Source organism: Grus americana, chromosome 3 (genome assembly GCF_028858705.1).
Source record: "Grus americana isolate bGruAme1 chromosome 3, bGruAme1.mat, whole genome shotgun sequence".
NCBI classification, from domain to species: domain Eukaryota; kingdom Metazoa; phylum Chordata; class Aves; order Gruiformes; family Gruidae; genus Grus; species Grus americana.
Window position 1 is genome coordinate 34,025,031 of NC_072854.1, and position 22,355 is coordinate 34,047,385.

The 22,355-nt window shown below is 39.4% G+C and overlaps 1 protein-coding gene across 1 annotated transcript in view; it reads left to right on the forward strand.

The window, feature by feature from the left end:
• Positions 1 to 22,355, forward strand: part of KCNQ5 (potassium voltage-gated channel subfamily Q member 5) — a 293,002-nt gene that overhangs the window by 183,650 nt on the left and 86,997 nt on the right. The window contains exon 2 of the mRNA XM_054821992.1: positions 19,781 to 19,871. Coding sequence (XP_054677967.1) covers positions 19,781 to 19,871 — 91 coding nt within the window. The remainder of the gene's footprint in view (positions 1 to 19,780; positions 19,872 to 22,355) is intronic.

Consider the following 22,355-nt stretch of genomic DNA (forward strand, 5'->3'; position numbering starts at 1 on the left):
TTAAAAGTGAAGGGCAAGCCTGAGGATTCAAGCTGATGGAAACCTGCTGCCAATGCAATGTGTGTGCTCATGTAGTTTATTAATCTTGTCAGTTGTTATTACCTTTTTATCTGGATCCTGTTAACTTAGGATTTGTATGTAACTCATGGAAAAGATCCGCTTTTGTTTTCTTTGTTCAGATATGAGAAGTCTGTTGGCATGAGTCTTCAAAGGCATTAAGTCAGTAGCATCATGGAAATTTGGCTATGTTTTGAGCACTTGAGTAGCTATAAAAATTAGACTAGGTTATTTTAACAGGCTATTGTTCCACAATCTATCTCATCTTTCTTTCTATGGTTTTTTCTTTTTTCTTTTTATAACTTTCAAGTCATTTAAAGCTACTTTGCTTTTATTCCAAAGTTCAGTAAAAGCTGTTACTTAGTCTGTGGGACTTCGTAATTTCAACATTATATATCTACTAGATATGTCAACAGTACATAGAAACACAATACTAACAGCTGAGACCTTTTCATATAGAAGAGTATCACTCTGTAACAGATGACTTCTGTTAACTTTATTTTCTTCGAAAAAAATGAAAGAACTAAATATGCTTATGCAATACAGAAAAAATAGTAGAAGACACTGATTTGACTATTTCTTTTATTGCTTTGATTCAGTTACACTTGGTTGTTAATATCTTGTTGGATGATCCCTTTGCTGTGGACCCTTGGCAAGCTTTCTACCATCATCTAATCTTTACATTTCCTCCTTTGACCCTCCTGACAGGAACAGACAGTTCTAAAGCAAAGCTATGATCAGCACCCATCCATGTTCCCAGAAAGTTCTTCACTGCAGAATCTCACTACATACATGCTGAGTATCTTTACAATCTTCCCTTTGGGAGCCCTCCAGTCTCATCTTGCTATTATTTTTGGGATCAAAGTCATGCCTTCATCTCTTGCTACCAGAAATATTCTTAGCTTGTGCAATGTATAAAATAATTTTATTACCACTTGCTATACTTCAAGGTAATCACTGTTGTTTTGGGTTTTGTTGCTGTTACGCAATATTATGTAAGAAGAAGCTTAGTAATGATTTACTGAATTACTTTATGTGTTTTTAAATGAACCTCTCTTACATTTTGTGCCAATAATTCATATAATTCACTATTACTAGTACTATCCTACATAATATACTACCTTAGTTTCTTCCTGTTTGTTTTCAAGGCTGTCTTAACAAGAAAATGGCCTAAAGACTTTTGATTTGTCAAGGTTTTTAAAGTGAAAAATGAAGTTATTTTTTTCACAGCCCACACAGAGGTTCTGTAAACATAGTGCTATTCCCTGCACTCCACCTCCAGCTCAGCAGCATCGAATGGCTCCTCACTGGGAGCTCCTCTCAGGGTGATACTCAGGTCTGGCAAGTTAAGCTGATGATAGTCCCTCACCCACACTGTTAATAACTTGGATGGAAGCCTGCAAGATAGAAAATGAACTGGAAAAAAACATGGATTTGATGTTCTTAAATATTTTGGGGTTGTGATTGACTGTTAATGTCATATCCAGGCCCATGATACTCCATCCAAGACCATGCCGCCTATATGTGGAACGCTTTCCAGACACGCTCGAGGAACCACAGCTTGCCTCCAAAAGATTACCATCTAAAGTCTGGTTCCTTTTCTTTGATTTAATACTGTAAAATACATTTTTTTAGCAATGGGAAGATATTTTGAGCTGTGCACTTAATTTCAATAATTCTTCTTTGGAGTTGCGGTCTCCTAGTTTTAACCACTGTCAGTAATACATCACTACTTTTATCACGTATTTTTTACTGTGTGATATAAGTGAAGACTCTTATTGAACTGTAGGCAGACCATATTGTCTTTCATAGTACCTCATTTTAAATCATCTAAATGTCCTTCATGGCAAAAAGAATTAAACTATTATCACTTTACTTGGGTTAGATTTTTAAGGAAGACTGTAGAAGGTGCAAAATTTGAGGAACTTCTGAAAAATTTCACTAAGTACAAATTTCCATCTTTTGCAGCTTAACACCCTTGGAAAATGTTCTCTTAGGGTCCTAGAATTTTTGCAGCCCTCACAACAGAAAACTGGTTCTTGATTTCAGACTTGACTCTGCGCCATTTCCATGCACACATTTCTTGTTTGTCTGGCATCATTGTCCCTCATGTACAAAAATACTTATTATTAAAAAAATCTAGAGGTTTCTAAGAAGAGGCTGGAAGCTGTACTAAGAAAGTAGTTTCCCTTCATAAACAAAGCTGATTAGTGGTGTGCTGTGTTTATTGCTGCCTGCAATGTCATTCAAAGCACTGTAGCAGGGAGAGGAAAGAGGGAGATATTTGGAAGTGCTACTGAAACACTGTCCTCAGCATCTTCTGAAGACATTTACTCATTGAACATCAAGGTGTGTGTCATATAATCTTTTATTTCTTTTGGATTAATTTCTATTCATAGACTTGCAAAGACCAACAGTAGTGAGAAATGGCTCCTCTGTATTTTGGTAGTCCACTGATGTCATGTAATCTAGTAGATACTCAGTATAAACCCTGAGCTTTGCTTCCTATGATGTGCAACATTTCCCGATTTCCATGTCATTGACATTTTCATGCGTTTTCATAGCATTTATTAAAGATATTCTAGTGGTTTTTTTAAAGCTTAAATTTTCTTAGGTCTACAAAGAATTTCTTTGTAGGTGTTACGATGAAGATAAACCCGATATTCTTCTGTAACAGATGCTTTGAGAAACTTATTTTGGACATTGTATTGCGAATTGTATTCTTAAGCCTGAAAATTCTCTGATTAAGTCAGCAGGAGCTTTTGTGGACACTTGTGAGCTAGTTTCTATGCAGTCAGCCTGGGTAATGATAGTAGTGTAATTGTGCCAGGCCAGAGCGCAAATATAAACTACTCAGCCTGTCTGGAAAGCTGGGTGAATAATGGGACAGCTAGCCTGAGCTAACCTCTGTGCTTCTTTGGCTGCACTTTGTCAGAACTCGAGCTAGCTTGTTTAAAACTGACCTTGGCAGGCTGACGTACGCTACGGTCTCACTGGGTCTTCACACCTTTAAGTGCAGGAAAGGCTCATCTTTGCTATGGCTTACTGCAGTAATACAATATGTTTCTCAAACACCGGATTTGTTACCAAAAAAGGGAGTGATTTCCTTTCAGGAAATCTTCACCCTATTAATGTCAACAGCAAAACTCATTCATTCCAACAGGGATGGAATGTTGGACCAACAGGTTCCACCTTGCAAACGTGGAACTCGTGTTTCTGCATCTCTTAGCCGTAAGGCGTAATGCGTCTAGGAAATCTTCACCGGAACCCTCTCAGTATCGCAATGGCAGTTAGGAAGGGATCTGCTTACGTTAAGCCTCTTTCCTTACTAAACCAATGGGACTGAAAAAAACCCAAAACATTTCCACGGCCTTGTACTTGATAAAGAACTGTACTCAGAAGGATGAATTTGTGGGAGCCTAAAAGGCTGGCCATCTCCTGTGACACTTTTAAGATGAGAGAGATAAAAGAAAAATAGTGTGTTTCTGGCGGAAAAACTAAAATCAGACTGATTAGGGTATTTTCACAGTTAAATGTTGAAGAACTTGGTACAAACTATGCTGTGCGTCTCCGTTACTGAAAACAGGGCAATTGCTGCAGTCAAAAGTGAACACATCCAGTTGTTGATTAGTTACAATACCAGAACGGATGGCTTGTTTATCCAAATGTTACAAATTCTCTGGTTTTCAGTTTTCCTTTTGCAGTAGCGATTGCCTCTGCTATATAAATGTGGTTACCAAAATGTGGTAACTATATAAATGAGAGAGAGAGAGCCTTTGGTGATACTGATGCAAAATATGCAAACAACTTCAGCTAAACATAGCTTTACCATGGTTTTGTTATATAAATGTCAACTTGAAATTAAATGTTATGGAAACATTTCTTTTATCTTTATGGACTCTACCAGCTGCACAGTTACAGTTTTCTCAAGTACAGTTTACATTTATGATGTTGTTTAAATCTATCACATACATTCAACGTGCACAGAAGAATTTTTTAAAAGCAAGCTGTTTGCGTTTGCGCAGTAATTACCTACGGTCCAGCATCGGTCTTCTCATATGCAAGCGAAGTTTGTGCTGACTCCAGGGACGCCAGGAGTCACTGAAGCTGTTAGCAGCAGTTTGATTTTTCCAGAGACTAATGAGCTGAAGAATTCTTATATGTGTGTGTTTCAGGACTCACACTGTATCATTATTGTACAAATTGTGGGCAAATTTCACAGTATATTAGCCAATTAGGCATTCTTTTTCCCCTTGGATATTTTGAAATGCCATTGCACAGATAGTGGTTTAGCCCTTATTTTTCTCCATACATCTGATCTGAGACTTACCTAGTAACTAGAATAATAAGAAAAATGGCAATTTTAAAATAGAGTTGTATTGTCCCAACCAACTCCTCTTATCAGGCAGGTTGCAAATACATTTTACAACGGTAGTGTCCCTTTACATAATAACAATACGTTATTGTCCCTGCAATGGGAAGTGTTCATATTAGGTACTATGCATACAGTTAAAGCATTGGACTAGCTCAGCCTCATAGTGTAAGCTGTTTCCAGTCAACAAATCCGGTGACGAAGCTGCAGAAGCAGGCAGACGGAGATTATTCCAGACACATCACCCCACTGAGTCATGAAAAATAGACATCGGCATTCATGAATGCTGCCAGCCTGCTTGGCCTGACATGGGCTGGGTTCAGTGGTCATTGGATTAGGATCTGGAAATTGGAGCTCACTTCTGTCTGTACCTTCCCTAGTTCCTGAGAAAAGGTTTATTCTGTACCCAAATATAATAAGGATTTATAAAGTCAAGATGCAAACAGAGCATATGAACAGGAATGGTGATTAACTGCCTCTCAGAATGCCACAAAGAGGTGGCATCAGGGCAATTATTAAGCAGTAGGTTAAAGTGATTAAAAGATACATCTTCATAGGACTCAAACTTTGTAAATCATTCACGGTGTGTACGCATGCTGAAAATACGCATGGACTCCAGAACTGTGATTAGGCAACCTGATTGCAGCAGAGTCTGTCCAGGCCCACAGCCTGAGGTTTGGGAAGCCCCTGAGCCCCAGCCTGCTGGTAAGGAACTGGTTTGCCACCTCTGCAGGGGAAGACCACTGCTGCAAGGGCTGGATAGGCTTTGGTCTGGTCCTCTGTGATCATCCAGGCAGTGAGGGGCAAAGCACTTCATTGCAGAGTTTGTTCCATGGCAAGGCAGACTTGTATGGACTTTCATTGCTAAGTTGACTTTTTTTTTAAATTCTGAAAAATTAAAGAAAGATATTGGATACTTTAAAAAACTTTGAGGTGCTTCATTTAGCAGTTAGCTGATGCATGTTCAATCAGCCAAAGGCTTCCTGAGGCAACAGGCAACAGGTTGTTATAAAAGAGCAAAACTGAAAATATGGGAACAAATCAAAATTGTCATTTTACCTTCATAAGTCTTTATAACTGTTTTCTGTCTAAAGAGATTCTCATTTTATTTTTTCCTGCTATTGCAAAATTGAATTTTTCAGAAGAAGCTTTGATAGTACTGTCATGTCCTCAGCAAGATGATTAGAAGTGAAGCTCAGGCATAAGTGCTTCAGTTGACAGCAACCAAGTGGAAGGGTTTGGAGTTTTTTCTTTTTGTCCATGAAGCAAAATTGACCGAATACTTTTGTTTCCCCTCTCCCCTTTCCTCTGAAACAAAGAGCTGTGACAACAACAAGAGCCAGGCCACTAGATGCATGCAAGGCAGACGTCTAAAATAGCACCAAGAAAGTTTTCTTAGGTGCCTGCATTTACTTCTTGTTACTTACGGGAGATCAGATGGGTCACTGTGGAGTCAGGAAGAAGTCCTCCTGCAGGTCAAATTGTTTTGTGACTCAGAAGGTATTTTGGCTTTTCTTTACAGCTGGGTCTGCCCATTGCAATCACGTGGTCCTTCCTGTACGGTGCTTGTAGCTGCAGGGCCCTGCGGATGGGCTGTGCTCTTCCCAGGTCCCAAAGGTGTCGAAAAGTTTGGTCTCCCGAAGCGCGGCAGACGCCAGTACCGTTCAGAATCCCGGCTAAGTCACCTCATGGTCACTCCCAGTCATAAGCTCTAAGAAATATGTGAATAAACATTTTTTAAAGTGATTGTCTCTGTTTACCTACATACTTAAAAAGTATCACAGCCACCGGTGGATACGTGTGCATTACAGCACGCTGGCTGAGGTGGCCTTTTCGTCTTTCAAACAGAACCTGTAGGTATCTCATTACAAATCCTCATTCCTCATCCAAAGCCAAAAAAGCTATTAAGGTAGGTGGGTGCAGCGTGTGACCCGCTGGGCTGTGGCCACAGGTAGAAGAAACACGTTGTGGAAAGACATCACACAGCCTGCTAAAGATGTGATAACTACATTTCCAAATGAAAGTGCTCTACTACTGGACATCTGAATCTGCGCCTGGGCATTTAATTACTGGCTTGAGACTCAAAAGTTCTCCACAGGCAAACTAGGATTCCTGAGTATGTCTGCACCTCAAAACAGCTACTCATGGTTTCTGCATCTGAAAATACCAGCTAATAGCTGGAAAATCCTTCAGTGCTGGGCAAGAGATAATAATTTATATAATCAAGATACCATTAACATGCATCCTGTTTTTTTACTTCAGTGGCCCAGGTTTGGTGGGGGTTTTTTTGCTTTTTCGGTAATATAAAATAAAACCCTCTGACAAACTAAAAGGAGTATGAACAAAGAAGGCAAGTTATATACAAAGTAAACCATGTCTATCATTATAGTAGAGACAGTGTTTTAGCTTTGTTCTTGCCTGGGTTGCAGGAAAAATAACAGGCAAAATAAAAGGAGAGTGCCAAGAATAGCAATCTGCATAATGAGGATACTACAGAGAACTGTGGAGACTGTTTTAGGTTGAGAGGCCTTGATGTCTGACCTCAGTGCTTCAATGCAAGGTTCACAGATCTTCAACTGAAAGGTACAAACTAAGTGAGGTTATTGGGGTAAGGAGGTGATAGCTGTAAGAGATTAGCACTGGGAGGATGAGGATGCAGACCATCCCGTCATCCCAGCCCATCAAGCCCACTCGTTTGCAGTCTGGTGATCTGGAAAAAAAAAAAAAAAAAAAAAGAACAAAAAGAAAAAAAAAGAAATTTGGTGATTATACTTTGAGGAATAATGTGATGCTTAGTGTTTCTTGTATCAGAGTTGCAGCTTGATATTGAGAAAAAAATTGTAACCATGCAGGCAGTTGGGTGTTGTACCAGGCTGCCCAGAGAGGCCGTGAGCCTCTTTCCCTGCAGACGTTCGCCACTCGACTGGACACAGCTCTAAGCAAGCTGATGCAATTGAACTGGCTTTCAGCAGGGGGTTGGACAAGATAACTGCTGGAGGTCCCTTCCAGCCAACATGAGACTGTGATTTTTATGAATTCCCTTTGTAAAAGAAGCCGGTGTAACTTTACATTTGTTAGAGATTAGTATGATGATTTTAACAGACAGGCCCTTGGTTATTTATTTGCCTGTGATTGTTTGAGCTCAGTGATGCTCTGGGCATACTGCAAAACTATTTATTTCATGCACTTTTATAGGAAGGTTTGACTAAATGATCTTGTTAAGTTGAAAAGGCTTTCTGTTGCTTTGATATATTGGTTGATTGGGTTACTTTTTCATCTGTGTGCTCTCATATGGCTGGATGGATGCTGTTACATGATTTTTCAATTAAATCAAGATGCCTAGTCCTGCTCAGCATTTATTCTTTAAATCTGCATAAATAAATGTTAAGGTCACAAAATAACAGGTCACAAAATACATGAAAAGAAAAAGGTTCAGCTAGCAGAACTTGTTTTTTACGGATAAACATATACATTTTTGGCTCACCCTGAATCCACTCTTTCACTTGTCAAGTTTCCTGAGCAATTAGGAGACAGGCAGACGTGCATCTCTGCTGGAAGAAGAAAAACACTGCTCTCACTACGGAGGTGCAGTCAGCTGGTGAATCTCAGCTAAGAACGATTCCTGGCTGTGTGAGTGCTCTGTTTGGGTCCCATACATAGCTTAAGTCACTCCTAGCCTATGAAGGACCAATTCTCAACTCTCACAAGCTTCTCATTTTAACATTTTAAAGACAGTTAAGCTTTTTAGACTCTCAGAGACTCAGAATTTGCAGAAGCCCTGCAGTGCCTAGCCTGTACTGATTTTTAATGTGAATCTTTATGAATTATAGGAGGCCAATATGTCATGTATCTCTCTCTGCTCCCCGTTGTTAATACAGGGAAATAACACTGCTGTGGCTCATGATGGAGTTGTCTGGACTGAGTACACTGAAGTCTCTAAGGTGCTGTGGTGAGAGTCACAGAGGTACAACAGAGATGTCCCCTTGGCACTTGCACAGCCAGGAACCATTCTTAGCTGAGATACACCAATGAACTGCACTTCCTTGTGGTGAGAGAGAGTCTCCCCTTCCAGCAGAGATGCATGTCTGCCTGTCTCCTAGTTGTGGGAAATTACAATCCTGCTCACTAGGACATTCCGTGCAATTACTGGAGGCTAGTACTTTGTACATTGAAGCTCCAGAAAACTGACTTTAACTGTATGGTGAACAAAGGGATCTCTGGGGCTTCTTCTCCAACCTTGAAGCGTACAGTCAGTGTTTGGAACTATGTACTCGCAATCATCTCTGATTAAACTACGCACATAGATCATAGAATGGTTTGGGTTGGAAGGGACCTTTAAAGACCATCTAGTCCACCCTCCCCTGCTGTGGGCAGGGACATCAGGTTGCTCAAAGCCCCATCCAATCCGACCTTGAACGCTTGACTAAGTGCTTACAGGATCAGCATCTGTGAAAGCAAACTGATCTGCTAAAGTCAAATTCATGTAAAGTTATCTCTGTGCCTGTAATATGTCTTAAAAATGCAGACTTGTTTCACACTGATTTCTGAGCAGCACAATTTTGGCAAAGAGTGCAAGCCACTGAAAGATAAAATGTTGGACAGTAAAAGCACCTTCATGTGTTGTTTCAAACAGACAAGCAGCAGCTTTAATGTGTTTAAGAAGCTCAAAGGGCAAGTTTTTCCCCATATGGAAAATAGGTGATCACTTTGTGTATTTAACGTCCTACATAAGCGTAATAGTTGTTCCAGAACCTTTGCAACTCAGCATTTATTAAAATAACTCATTATCGAAACAGAAATATTATTGTTGCCAAAGCAATGCATAAGCGTACCTTTGGCACACGGGAGCCAGACGTGTGAGCAGCAGCCGACATCCTCACAAACATCCCAGGAGAGGCAGGTCCTGCTGTGGACACACGAGATGCTGCCCTTCCACGCCGCTGCGTGCAGCCGCTGCTGGTGTGCTTAGCAGCGGTACACTGTAGGGACTTCAGAATATCTTCTTTGATGCGCAGGAGAAATTATGTGGCCCTATTTCCAATTGCAGTGATTATGAGATAAAAGACCCTGAAAAATAGAGGAAAATGAGTCGCATCATTGGGCTTTGACTGGAGAGACTCAGACAGAATAAAGCCTCATTTTGAAAAGTGGGTGTTATATCTTGCTTTAGGTCACTGCGAGGGCTGTTCTGTTCTCAAAGCAGTGCGTGATACAAAACCACAAGCTGTTTGTTGTACCCACCTCAGCAAGGCCTAGTGCTTGACAAAGTGCATATCTGCTCTTTGCTTTTAAACATTAAGAAACTTAAAGCATACAAGGAAATAGATCAACACCCCACTCCCTCCCAGATTTGAGATTGTGCTGCTTTCACGTCTATATTGTATGGAAGATCATAGAACCCTATGGAGAGAGGAGATACGTGTTGCTACACATACATTAAGCCCAGGAAATTCTCATCATCATTTGAACCCTTTAAGATGGGATTCTTCTTCTTTTGCAATCTGACATGCTTCTGCCGTCAAGTCCTGGTCTGTTAGTAGTGCTGCCTAACAACAAGAAAGGGCACTTCAGATTCCAGAAAGCGCAGAACTTATTTAGATTAAGGAAGACAAGACTAATGGTGTGGTATAAAACTGAGCACCCTTGAGCTAAAGTGCAGTGATTGATTTTTAGAAGTAAGTTTAATACTAACATTGCATTATGTTGGAAAAATATTCTGTGTTCCATTTATATTCTTGTTTACTACTGGGAGAAACCTATAGGAAATGAACAGGATTTTCTTTGCTCTGGTGATATTTATGAGTAAGCTCATAATTCCCCACACAAGCCATACTTCTACTGAAGTCAACTGTAAGGTTTTACTAAAGACCAAAATCCAGCTATTAGTTAATAGGAGTAAATTAAATTAGAGAAAGAAGACCTAGATCTTGGTACCTTGAAGAAGTTTTAAAAAAACGTTTATTCTTGATGCCATTATGACATTATTCTGCCAAGTTTAATGAACCCTGGCATTTGTGGCAGCTTAGATTTCTGTGGTAGCTCTGAGGGGTGTTGGGGCTATAAAGTAGCCTGGACTTTTAAATACTGTTGTTATGCTTACCATTTTTTTAAATTCTGTCATGAATATATGGTTTTGTTCAGGACAGACTTACTGTTTCATCCTCATTCTCCTAAGTGGAGTGTTTAACAATATTATTCTGTATTTCAGTATATTAAAAGGTGATAAATTGTTCCTGTCCTAATCAACCTGCTGAATGAAGGCATCATAAAGTGAGCAGATTAACTGGTATTTTTCATTTTTAATCATTTTTTACCATTCCTCCCACAGCCATCACAGGCTGATATACTGGTGTGGTACAATACACGTCAATTATACTCAGGAACTCTGATGTTTCCACTTTAAAAAAAAAAAAAAAAGGTGTAGTTTATTGTGTTATCCAGTATTCTGGTAACATGGGGGACTTAATAGTATTTAGTGACAGCAAATAAACTGGAATCCTCATGCAAAGCCAAGTATCCCATAGATTCTTCATCTATATCATGAAAGTGAACATTGCTGCCATAATAATTGTGTTATTTTGCAGTCTGAAAAGCTATTTTTGGAGGATGTGTGGGTACTACTTTGTTCACATGTCTGGAATAATAAAAAAATATGGAGTTAGCCAAGGGTTACTAAGAGGCCTTTTTGAGGGGTACGATGAACAGGAGTTCCTTTTACTCATGTACTGCAGCAGGATATTTGCATAACTATATTTGAGTGATCCTTTCCCCTGAAGAACTCCTTTAATTCTCTATGTTACTGGCCACACACCATTGAAAAGCACATTTAAAACCAAAGCAAAATCCAATATATAATATACTAATGGAGAAAAATAAGATAAACAAGGAGATTGATTTATGTTCCAGAGCTCTTCAATAGGATGGAATATTTTAGATGAAAATGCACAGCTGATCCTTGGGTGCTGCTCGCAGTATCAACCTACCATAGTTATGTTGGGCTAATTGTCTTAATCCCAAATCTTGCAAGTAGTTTAATCCCAAGGGTTTTTTAATTAAAATTTGCCAAGCAAGCACCTGAATTTGAATGATTAAATTTTCAATAGACTTCACCTCTGTCCTTGCCTTCAACTGAGATGTAAACCAATACTGAAATATCCTCATTGATCATAAATTACAGGTCATATTTTAAATATGCTCATTCAGTAGTGCTTAGGTATGGATTTAAGTATAAAAGAATGGTTTTTCAACACAATAACTTGACACCCAGAAGTACCTGTCCATAGTAAAAGATGTGCTAGCAAGTTCAGAGAAAAATTTAATCCAGATACACGCTAACTCCCTGACAAACCCAGGAATTGTCTAGGAAAGTGTTATTTTACCCAAGCCAAAAGCACGCTAGTGGCAGTCCTCTCCATTGAATGGTGTAGACCATCAGGGGCCGTCAGGAGGAACAGTGCCATTCCCTGACGCAGTGTGATTTACTAGGGGTCTGTCTGAGTCACACTGAGTGGGACTAACTCCAGAGGCTTAGACAGGCTTTTTTTCCCAACCCAGTATGGTTTCTACTTAGTTTTAGCTGCCAAAGGCATGGCACTGTTGGCCACTGATGGAGATTAGATAATGAAGGTGAGTGATGCCTGGCCCCATTACAATCAATCATGCCTTAGCTTCAGCAGAGCCAGACCTGCGCTCCCAGCACTGAGCAAAGAGGAGACTGTTACTTGTGGCATGAAAACCACCCAGCAGTCCTGCAATTCTTCTGTTCTTTTGATTTTGCTTTCTTACTTCAGAAAAAAAACCCAAACAAACGTGTGGTAGTGGCAGTATATCTATCTTAAAATCTGAAGACCTGAAAAGCTGATTTTGAAGTGGATTATGCTGGTAATTGCCAGAACACATTTCTTTCTTACACGTCTGCACATTTCTTCTATTAAGGATTATTTTTTCTGGTTAGCAAGAGATCTGAGTACAGTGTGTTAGCAAACGCTTTTCCAGAAAAAGGTTATTTGAGTATTTCCCTTTGCCCTACATTGTGTACAAGGTTAGAATCAATAGATTGCAATGGAAAAATGGTTTTACAAAAGAGATTATGCAGTGGGTTTCATTTCTCCATTGCATTATAATACAGGTGGTTTTTTTTTTTAATTTTGTATATGTTCTAAAAAACTATCTAAATGCTGCCAACAATGCTCAGTGATAAGCACAACATAGTTTCTATTCATATTTTAAATGAATTTTCTTGGGAAATATCTGTGGTGAAGCAAAGGTTGCTAGGTGACCTACCAGACTTGTCACTGGGTGTTAGGGCTATTTGATGCAAAAGAAAAAAAAAATACCTACAGAGTTGTCTAAGTACAAATTTTGTTTACTAAGTTAAGCATTCACATTTGAAAATTTTGGTCTACAGAAAGACCTACTCTTTGGGTGTGATAAAAGGAGCGTTTTGTCGTTTTCCAAAGATTTGAGGCACCTGTAAGTGCAAACAAGGATCCCGGGATGCAAATCAGTATCACGCTTTCCAATCTTTAAAATAGTTAAAATCTGGAAGAACGCATGCTTTATTCTTATCTTTGTGTCAAAAATGTCTCCTGCTGAAGCCAATGAAAACCTTTTAGAAAATATCTAGATCACAAGTATCTCTAAGCATTAAACCCATCAGAATAAACTTTTCTTGGTTTGTTTTATTTTCTTTTAAGCTGATGTACTTGCTCAAGGAAGAATGATGCCTGCTTTATAGATCCCTGGAGAAATTTACCTTAATGGTTTATTTTTTTGTCTAGGGTGGAAGGGATTATCAAATGTGCATTTAATGACACTTTGATTGGTGTCCCATAGGTATCTGAGTTATTTCATTTGCTTGGTTTTGATTACATCTCCTGTTAGAGCCTTTTCATTGCTTTGTCAATATAACCCAAATACAATCACTTAGCAGACACTTCTAAAAATATGACTCCTTAAAAATATGACAGAAAGGGTCAATTTAGGTTGACAACACTTTTTTTGACACTGCAAACTTGAACTCTTTCAAACTTGATGAACTGTTCTAGTTTTTAGAATGAATAAACATCCTGTAGGGGAATGAAAAATAAAATATTGTTTAAATAAAATTTATTCATCAGAGCCTGACAAAACTCACCTTTCTAAATGAGTTGCTGCAAAAGCAAGCTCTGTTCTTAAAAAATTTCAGACATGAAATTCAGTTCAAATATATATATTTCTGAAACAGGTAACAATTAATCCAAAGAAAGAATATATTAAAAGATGGTATTGCTGCAGATTTATTTTTTGATCTCAAAAATTGTTTTTAAAGTTTTCTATCCAATTTATTTTCACTCCACCTCTCCATAGACAAGACTGTTGTGTTGTTTCAGGGTAGGAGGCAGCGCGGTATCAAGCCCTTAATGTGTTACAGTCTTCCACTTGAAGAAAAGGTTGAAGTGCAAGTCATTTTAAAGAAAGCCTACAGGAGAAATTTATGAGCTTTTTCTATGGGAGAGCGCTTATTCTCCATGCAGCTTTTGTCAAACATTTTTAACAAATTGTAATAACCTTTGTCGTATCTCATTTTCTTGCATAAACAAGTCACATTGAAACTATAAATGATGGAAAATTTAATCCACATGGCTTGCACTATCAAAACTGTTAAACTGTATTCTTTTCCACCATGTCAGCAGTGCATTATCTGTTTTATAGAAATGTTGAAAAGATTACTTTTTAAGGGAGGTACCACAGGACCTGCGTAAATGTCCTTCTCACGCCTGCACTAGCCAACATTTTCACTTTCAGTTCTTCCTAAAGCCAGGAAAACACTCCAGTGATTGTTTTTCCACATCCCGCCGGAGAGGGTATTTCCACCCACCTCCATAACTGGCTGCTCAGAGACACCGGGCAGTGCACTGAGGCTGACACGAGCTGCCAAGTTTCTGCTGCCTTCCTGTCTTGAGCATGCAGGGTGCAACGCGGTACACCAGCTATCAGTCCAACAATATGCGTAGTTTGTCCTGTATGGGAACTTAGTGCCTTGCAAATTGTGTGTATATTTAAGAGTAACTCCCAGCCCAGGGGATGCTGGTTCTGCCTGTCCCCATCAGCTCCATGGCACACTGAAGCCATGAAGTCTCCCTTTCTCGCACACCAAGAAGGGTGAGAGTGCCGACAGCATCTAGCTGAGGCAGGGACCTTGTGTAGGGCAACCCGCTCATCAGATATCTGTCTCTGTGTTTTTTCTGAAAACTGTTAGCCAAAATCAATAGTCCCAATGAAAGTATAACAGTCCATGAATGACCATCTCTTTCCTTCCTTTCTTTGTAGGGTTTTTACTGGGTATTGCATCCGCTCATCTGAAGCTGTAATAGATCTATTGGTGCTATGCACCCAGTATAATCTTCAGCACATTTATTTATCTAATGCCTCACACAGGTTTTATGCACTCAATAATTAAAAAAATCAGTAAAAGGTGGTACTTGGGTATTCAACTCAGCAAGACCCTGATCACTGTTAAGAAAACATGGGCGCTGCTCCCGGCTGTGTGAAGGAATTACTTACGGAGGGGCTTTAATAGCTTCTTTGTAGACTCAGACCTCGTGAATGCAAACAATTTTCTGTAAGTTTGCAAGCAACTGCATTAGTTCTGACTTTGTACCAGCAGGAAAAGTCAGAGCTACTTTTTGGTCGTAGTTAAGGATGGCAAAAGCTTTCAAACATTTTCTACCTTCCGTACAAAATCCGGGATAGTGGCACTGCCAATGGTTTGCAAACAGTTTTGGTCATAATCCTGAATGTCTTTGCATTTATGGGGATTAAAGCAGACCTCAAATAATACTGGAACATAACTCTGGTGGTCTAATCACTTAATTATGTCACTTTAACAGTGATATGTTTTTATTATTTACAGAAGAGGTCATAAAACTGTTTGCAGATGTTTAACTTTTGATTATTTAAATTCTAGCAGTAAATAATGTAGCGAAATAGCTTTTAAAGATCTTCCCTGCGTGTATTTTTTATGCTTACAATATTCCCTGAGTAATGTTTTAAGAATTGCATTAAGCTGAACATCCTCTTCCATATGAACAGCCCTTAAATCACAAACTATAGTAAAATTCTGTTGAAAATTAAATAAATGGAGAATTGGTAGTTCCTAATTAACCAGTAAGAAATGTTTATGAGAGGCAGATTGAATAAATATCAAAGGTTCTGAGTTATATTATCTTTCATAAATTGGCTTTTCTCCAATTAGTGTATGCTTTTAGAAGCGGGGAATAAGATGAAAGGATCTGCATCAAAACTGATTACTGCTGAAACAAAATGGAAGTTGCTGCTTTTGATAAAATACAAGACTATGGCAATGCTTGAATAATTTTATGGGAAGTTACTGCCTAAGGCATATGTTTTATTGTCTGATACTGAACGCATGAGGAAAGACCATCTGTTTTTTTCAGCCGGAACAAATATATGATCCAGACTGAACCACCAGAGGCCAAATATAATTTCTCCGTGTTTTGCTTTGTACTACTCTCTACGTACAGCAGCATCCTCTTATATAGCATGTACCATAACACACAGTTCAAATGCTGGCATTCGAAAATACTTTTTCCTCTATTGAGAGTTATAAAATGACTATTCGGGGCTTAATGCAATCCTCTGCACTTCATGTGTCACTGGAGAAATAGTTCATGGTAAGAAAGAGCAACTTCTGATACACTTTGACCACCGTGGTGTTTGAACCTCAGGGATTTATTTTTGCTGGATGGACCATGGTTTAACCTCCAGCCAGGTGAAAGGTGTTGCTGTATCCCCCATGCCTTCAATTCTTGCTGGGTAAAAAGAGAGGTGCTTTCATTGCATGGCCTGAGTAAACAGATTAAATGAAAAAAGGTAGAAAGTGAATCCTGACTACTGGTTTACTTTGAAAGAAAGCACGTCAGTGGTAAATAAACTACAGAAAATAAACCAGAGCACTTAATCCTTTTACAGTTGTTGCTAGTCTTGTGTTTTAGAGCACCTAAAAGTGTGCTTTTAGTTTTGCAAGGCTAATAGGACTGGGTTTCTCCCCTCCCCCAAAGTGCATACAGTCTAATTTTAGACATAATATGCTGAATGACAGTAAAAAAAGTGTTTAGTGTTGGAGGGACGAATGAGGGATAGAGGGGCAAGATTTAAATGTGTGGGTGGATAAATGCAAACATTTTTCTTTTTTTCTTTAATAATAATAACAACAACAGCAGCAGCAATGCTCCATTCCTTGTAGAATTTCTGGAAAAACTGAGAACATAAGGTTATAGAGATTTGGAAAAATATCTTTCCAAGACTATTCTTATATATTGGTGTGAGGATTGTTTCTGCTTTTCATGGATAATCTGCAGAACTGTGTCTACCAGGTGCTAATCTAAGCTGCACCTGGCTTTCCTGAATATTTACCTTTATTTTGATTAATACACTGCTTAACTGTACCAGTTCCCTCTCCTGACTCACTTTTCCTATCAATCGTGAATTAACACTTTGCCCACAGCGATCTTCTAAATCACAGACCCGAGGAACTATGGCAAAGCAAGTGGTGGGTGAGCGGAGGATGGTTTTGTGACTGCAGGACTGGGCTGGGACTTAAAAGGTTCAGGTTTATTCCACATATAAAGACTTTCTGTGTAGCCTTAGGCAAGTCCCTTACCTTTTCTGTGCTGTGGTCTCCAGCTGTGATATGGGAACAACAAGCTTTCTTTTTTTCCTGCTGCGTCTGTTTTCTATAATTGTGCTATAAGAGATCTCCTCCAAGTGAAAACTTGTGTGTTTGGACAAGACCCAGTACAACTGGGCCTCCAATTTATTTGGTATTACTGGAATACAACTAATTTTTAATACCTAAACACAAAGGAAGCAAGAAAATATCATTTTAACTGATTCAGGACTAGAGAAATTCAGGAAAAGGAAATTGCATCCTTTTACCATAAGTTCTTAGTCACTTCTTAATTTTATTTCGCCCTCCATGCAAGCCTTAACGAGAAGAAACCGCATTTATGTCTATGCCAGTAGGATATAATTATAGGAGGGGTGTATGTGAAGGCTGTAGCAGCTGAAACTACCAGTAATGTTTTTGGAGATTTTCCTTTTTAAAAAAAAGTGGGGAGAATGGGGCAAAATTGCTCACAAGGTGGATTTTTGTCACTTGAACAAGGTTTTTATTAAGCCTTTAGGCATATATATGCTGCTCTTTATCTTTCTTCGGTCTGGAAGATAGACTTGCCAATGGTATGTGCCAGAGACACCCTTTAGCCTCCTGGATACAGTTTATTTACACTTCTTGGTAGAGCTTATGTGCAAGCTCCTACCAGATTTGATTTTCAGAGTAGAACTTCACCCAGCAGTTAAGTAATACACTACAAAATGTGCCTCCAGCATCTTATGAGATTTCACGGCCTCACTGGGCAACTTGTTCCAGTGCTGAGCCACCTTCACTGTGACTTTTTTTTTCCTTACAGCTAATCATAATTTTCTTTCCTGCAAATTGTGTACTCTCTGCCCTCTTTATAACCAGAATTAGATAGCTGAAGACAGCAGTCTGAGGTCTCAGGCTCCCTTTATCCAGGCCGGACAAACCCAACTCCGCTCAGCCCCTCCTATATGTCACGAGCTGTAGCCCCTGACCACCTTGGTGGCCCTCCACTGAGCTCCCTTCAGTCTGTCCATCTGTCTCTTATGCTGGGAAATCCCAAACTGGGCACGGCACTCCAGATGTGGTCTTCTAGATGCCAAACAATGGAAACAATTACTTACCTCAACCTGCTGGATATGTTCTTGCTAGTGCAGCTCAGCGTGTGGTTGAGCTTCACTGCCACAAGAGCAGACTGCTGAAGGATGTTCAACTTGGCCACCAGAAACACCCCCCCACACACACCCTCCAGTACTTTTCTTAAAAGCTGCTTTCTGTGTCTTCAAAATTATTGTGTTGGTTAATGGAAAGAGCATATTGAGGAGCATATGCACCCTCTATATAGATCAGTAATTTATATGCTTTTTCCCTTTGTCCGTGGAAGAGATCTGAGTCCTTTCTGTATCAGGAAGGAGCCATTTGTACTTTCTTGCAGCTATACATCTGCATTAATTACAATACCTATTCATGTTGAGTTAAAGCATCTGCTAACAAGAGTCCCAGCAATACAAAGAAAAGCCAAAGGCCTGCCCTTTGTTGGTTGAGTCATTGCCCAGCATGACTGGCAAGTGTTTTAAGGAGGAAATTAGGAAAACATTGGTAGAATCAATTATTACTACCTGCAAAATCCAGCGCAAGAATTTAAAATATAGAACATGCACCGCCTTGCACTCACTCAGTGTGCTGCCTGGCTGCTGCTTAGTCAGTTCATGGTATTGTGGGTGAAATGAACTTCTCTTCTGATCTGATTCATAGCTGGTTTCACCAGCACAGTGGTATTATTATTGGTGAAGCAGTACGACAGGAAAAGATATTCCTTATCATCCATAGTATAAGCCTCAGAGCTATACCAGCTCTGCAGGCTCGTGTCTGCAAACACCACGTGTGCTGTATGCTGTGAGGATCAGACATGGGATATGCAAGAATTTCTACAGTGATACTGGCTGTTTGCATCTTCCTCACAAAGAGATTTAACAACATGTTGGTGCTTTGCTTATATTTGTCGGTACCATGAAACATGCCAGCTCATGCAAGCTCAAAACTGTGGTCATGTTTTCCCGATTGTAATTGCATGACTTGTGTAAGACTTTCTTAATTCACTCCTTTGTTTTGACTTCTTCAATGGATTGTCCGATATTAAGTTTGTTCTCAGAATGGAGCCTGTTCATTTAGGGCAGTGATGCCATAACTTAACTACCTCTCAGCTTCTGGCAGTTTGTACATGAAGTCTGTGGCTGGAAGGAAGTTGTTTCGCACGGGCAGTTAGGTACAATATGTGTCTTATCTCTTTCATAAGCTTATACAGCACATATGTGTGGTCAGTTGTGGGAGAAATGTTTTTCAGACTGGGGAGAGAACTTTCCCACTGGTGATCTTTCTTTAAAGCCAGTAAGAGTATCTGGACTGCGTAAAGGTACAGGATTGTGATACCAAAAATAGTGTATGTGTATGTTGGGTCATTTCAGCAAGAAAATCTTGTTTCTTGTGTTTGTTTCCATTAATTCTACCAGTACTGCTCAGAAGCGTGTGGATTTGGTAATAGGCTATTCTAATGTCTTTAATGAATTAAGTAGTGGTTGAATTCCCTTCTATTCATGAAGACTGTTCATTGATAGTCTTGGGTTAATGTTGGTGAAGTAGGATCAATATAGATACTGGGTCAGGGTTCTGTAAAATATTAACAATTATTAATATTCTTTCTCTTTCAGTTTTCTCCTTGTGTTTGGTTGCTTGATTTTGTCCGTGTTTTCTACTATTCCTGAACACACAAAACTTGCCTCTGGTTGTCTCTTCATTTTGGTAAGTGAAACTTCTAAATACAAGACAGTTTTACAGATACTTTTATATACGCTCAAATCCTTTCCCTCTCCATGGAGAAAATAGTGTAATTGCTTTAAAATCAGGTCAGATTGTATGAGAGCATAAATAAAGTACGGTATTGCATCCCCTTTGCTTGAGAATTGCTGTGGTTTGTAACTGATAGTTTCTCTACTGCAGTTCAGCAGTGACTGTGCGTGAAAGACCTTTGATACTGCTGCTGCCATTTGTAAAGTCAGTAAGTAGTAAGAGGCATTTATACTTAAAATAGGAAATAATTTTGGTATCTTAGATACCAATTTGTGCTAGCTATTGGTAGATACTGACATTTTAGTGGCAGTTGATGCAGTAGGATGTGGTAGTTTCATTAGTTCTTCATAATACATGCTTTTGTCTTGTATTTATCTCTCCTTTTCCCCTTTTGAGGTAGATATAAATGGCTCCCTAAAAGTTCTTAACATTTTTCATAAATTGTATGGACGCCACTTTATTCATCTGCTTCTTGATGGGCCATTTAGTTCTGCGAGTGATGGCCTGAGGATAGGTGGTAGTGATCATTAAAATGTCTCTATATACCCAGAGTTACCATGGTTATTTCAGCTCCATGTATACAGCAGACTGTGGCTCGTTAGGTAGTGCCTGGGGTGAAGTAACTGTTGACAAATGCTAACATTTTAATTGTCATCACTGTATATATCCAAAAGCCCTGGTCTTCAGTTCCCTAATTAATTATGGCATGGGCGGGCCGATAAGCATAAATGTGGTATATGCTATGTCTCTACAGCACAATGTGCCACTGCATCGAGATACCTGAACTAAATATCCAGACCTGGCTAGGTGCAGATGTGTGGTGTTCTGCTCCATCTGATGGTTTCTTAGCAGGGCTAATTAGGAAGAGCCGTGCTAAATGTGGTATTTTGCTTCCTAGAGATATTAGTGCTTTTTCTTTTTCTGCAGAAAAGATCAGGTGGCGTTAAACCCATTAAAAGTGATCAGATTTAATCCTACACTCATACCTAGTCCCATTATTTACATATCTGAACAACACTTTGCAAATGAAAGCTTGTTTGAATGTACTGCACGTAGTTATATTATTGCAATTACTACACTAATTGCTAAGATTTTCTGGTATAGAAAACAGGAAATTTTGATTAGTCTGAAAATACCTTATTTCTAATAGAAGGTGCTTTTGTGACAAGTAATCTGTTTCCTTGTATACTTATGCAAATTGGTTGTAGAAATGCCATTTGTTCTGACATAAAATATGCATTTCCCATGAGCCACATATTTGTTGACTCTGTTGGTACGCTTACGGCCGCTGATTCCTCAGCTGGCTGATAAACACATTCCCTGTGCTTTGCCGTGGCTCTCCCAGGAGCCTGAGTGTGGAGGAGCTCTATGAAGTTCTGGGCTTGCTTGTAGCGCCAGGCAGAGGCACGGTGAGCTCCGCTAGCCGATACACCAGTCCTTGTAGAGGTGTCCATCAGCAGAGCAGAGCTGCTTGAGGTCTGCAGCTGGAAACTGCAGCACTTTCTGCTGCTGTGGCTTCAAAGATGGACTTTGTCCATCTTAACAGTTCTGACTGTGACATCCTCTGAACACAGAAATGGCCTTAAGGAGGAAGAGGGTGGATAGTTAATCCTTGAAGCATCAGTACTAGCCTGGTCCAACATTTCTATGCTATAGCCTCGGGTGTTCAGCAAACCCTTGGCAGGAATAAATCTAGTGATGACGAATTTTACAGCTCCTGCTGTGGGTCTCTAATGGAGAAAAATATAAATACAGCAAAGTATGAAGTTCCAGAAGCAGGCTAAAGCTGACTGGTTTATTCCAGTTTCCTGACGCATGATTTGGTCCTTCTCTGCATACTGAATCATTAGCTGATATTAGCATTGTTATCAAAGCAGGCTTCTGCAACCGCAAACCAAGAGAAAAATGCATTTCTACATTAACTCAGGAGCAGTTGTTTTGGCTGTGCCAACACATAACTGCAGTCACTGGAGTTTTTGCAACCTTTTCCTTGCAGTGATTCACACAACTCTTACAAATGTGTCATTTGGTAGAGACAGTTGTATTAACTATCAGAGATCTGGTTTAATACTGTTTTGCTTCGTGCTTGAGATGGAATATATATGTTTATTTTCTAATGAAGTACCATACAAACACAACAATCCGTAGAGCTGCCTGCTGGGTTTCTGTGAACTATTTGCTTCACAGATTTATTCCAGATGGAATAAACAACAGCCATGTTAATTGGCTAAAAAGCTAATGTAATGTTCCTTCAACTTAATACCTGAGCTGTTGCCTGTGCTGGCACCTGTGGCTTTTGACATATTGCAGCTATTCACAATTACACAGGGAGGTTAAAGAGGGAAGTGTAGATGAGGTGAGCAACCCTTTCCCTCCTTCTCAGAAAGGCCAGAGGAGCAGAGAAGATTATTGTTCTGCAATCAGTCAATTCCATTT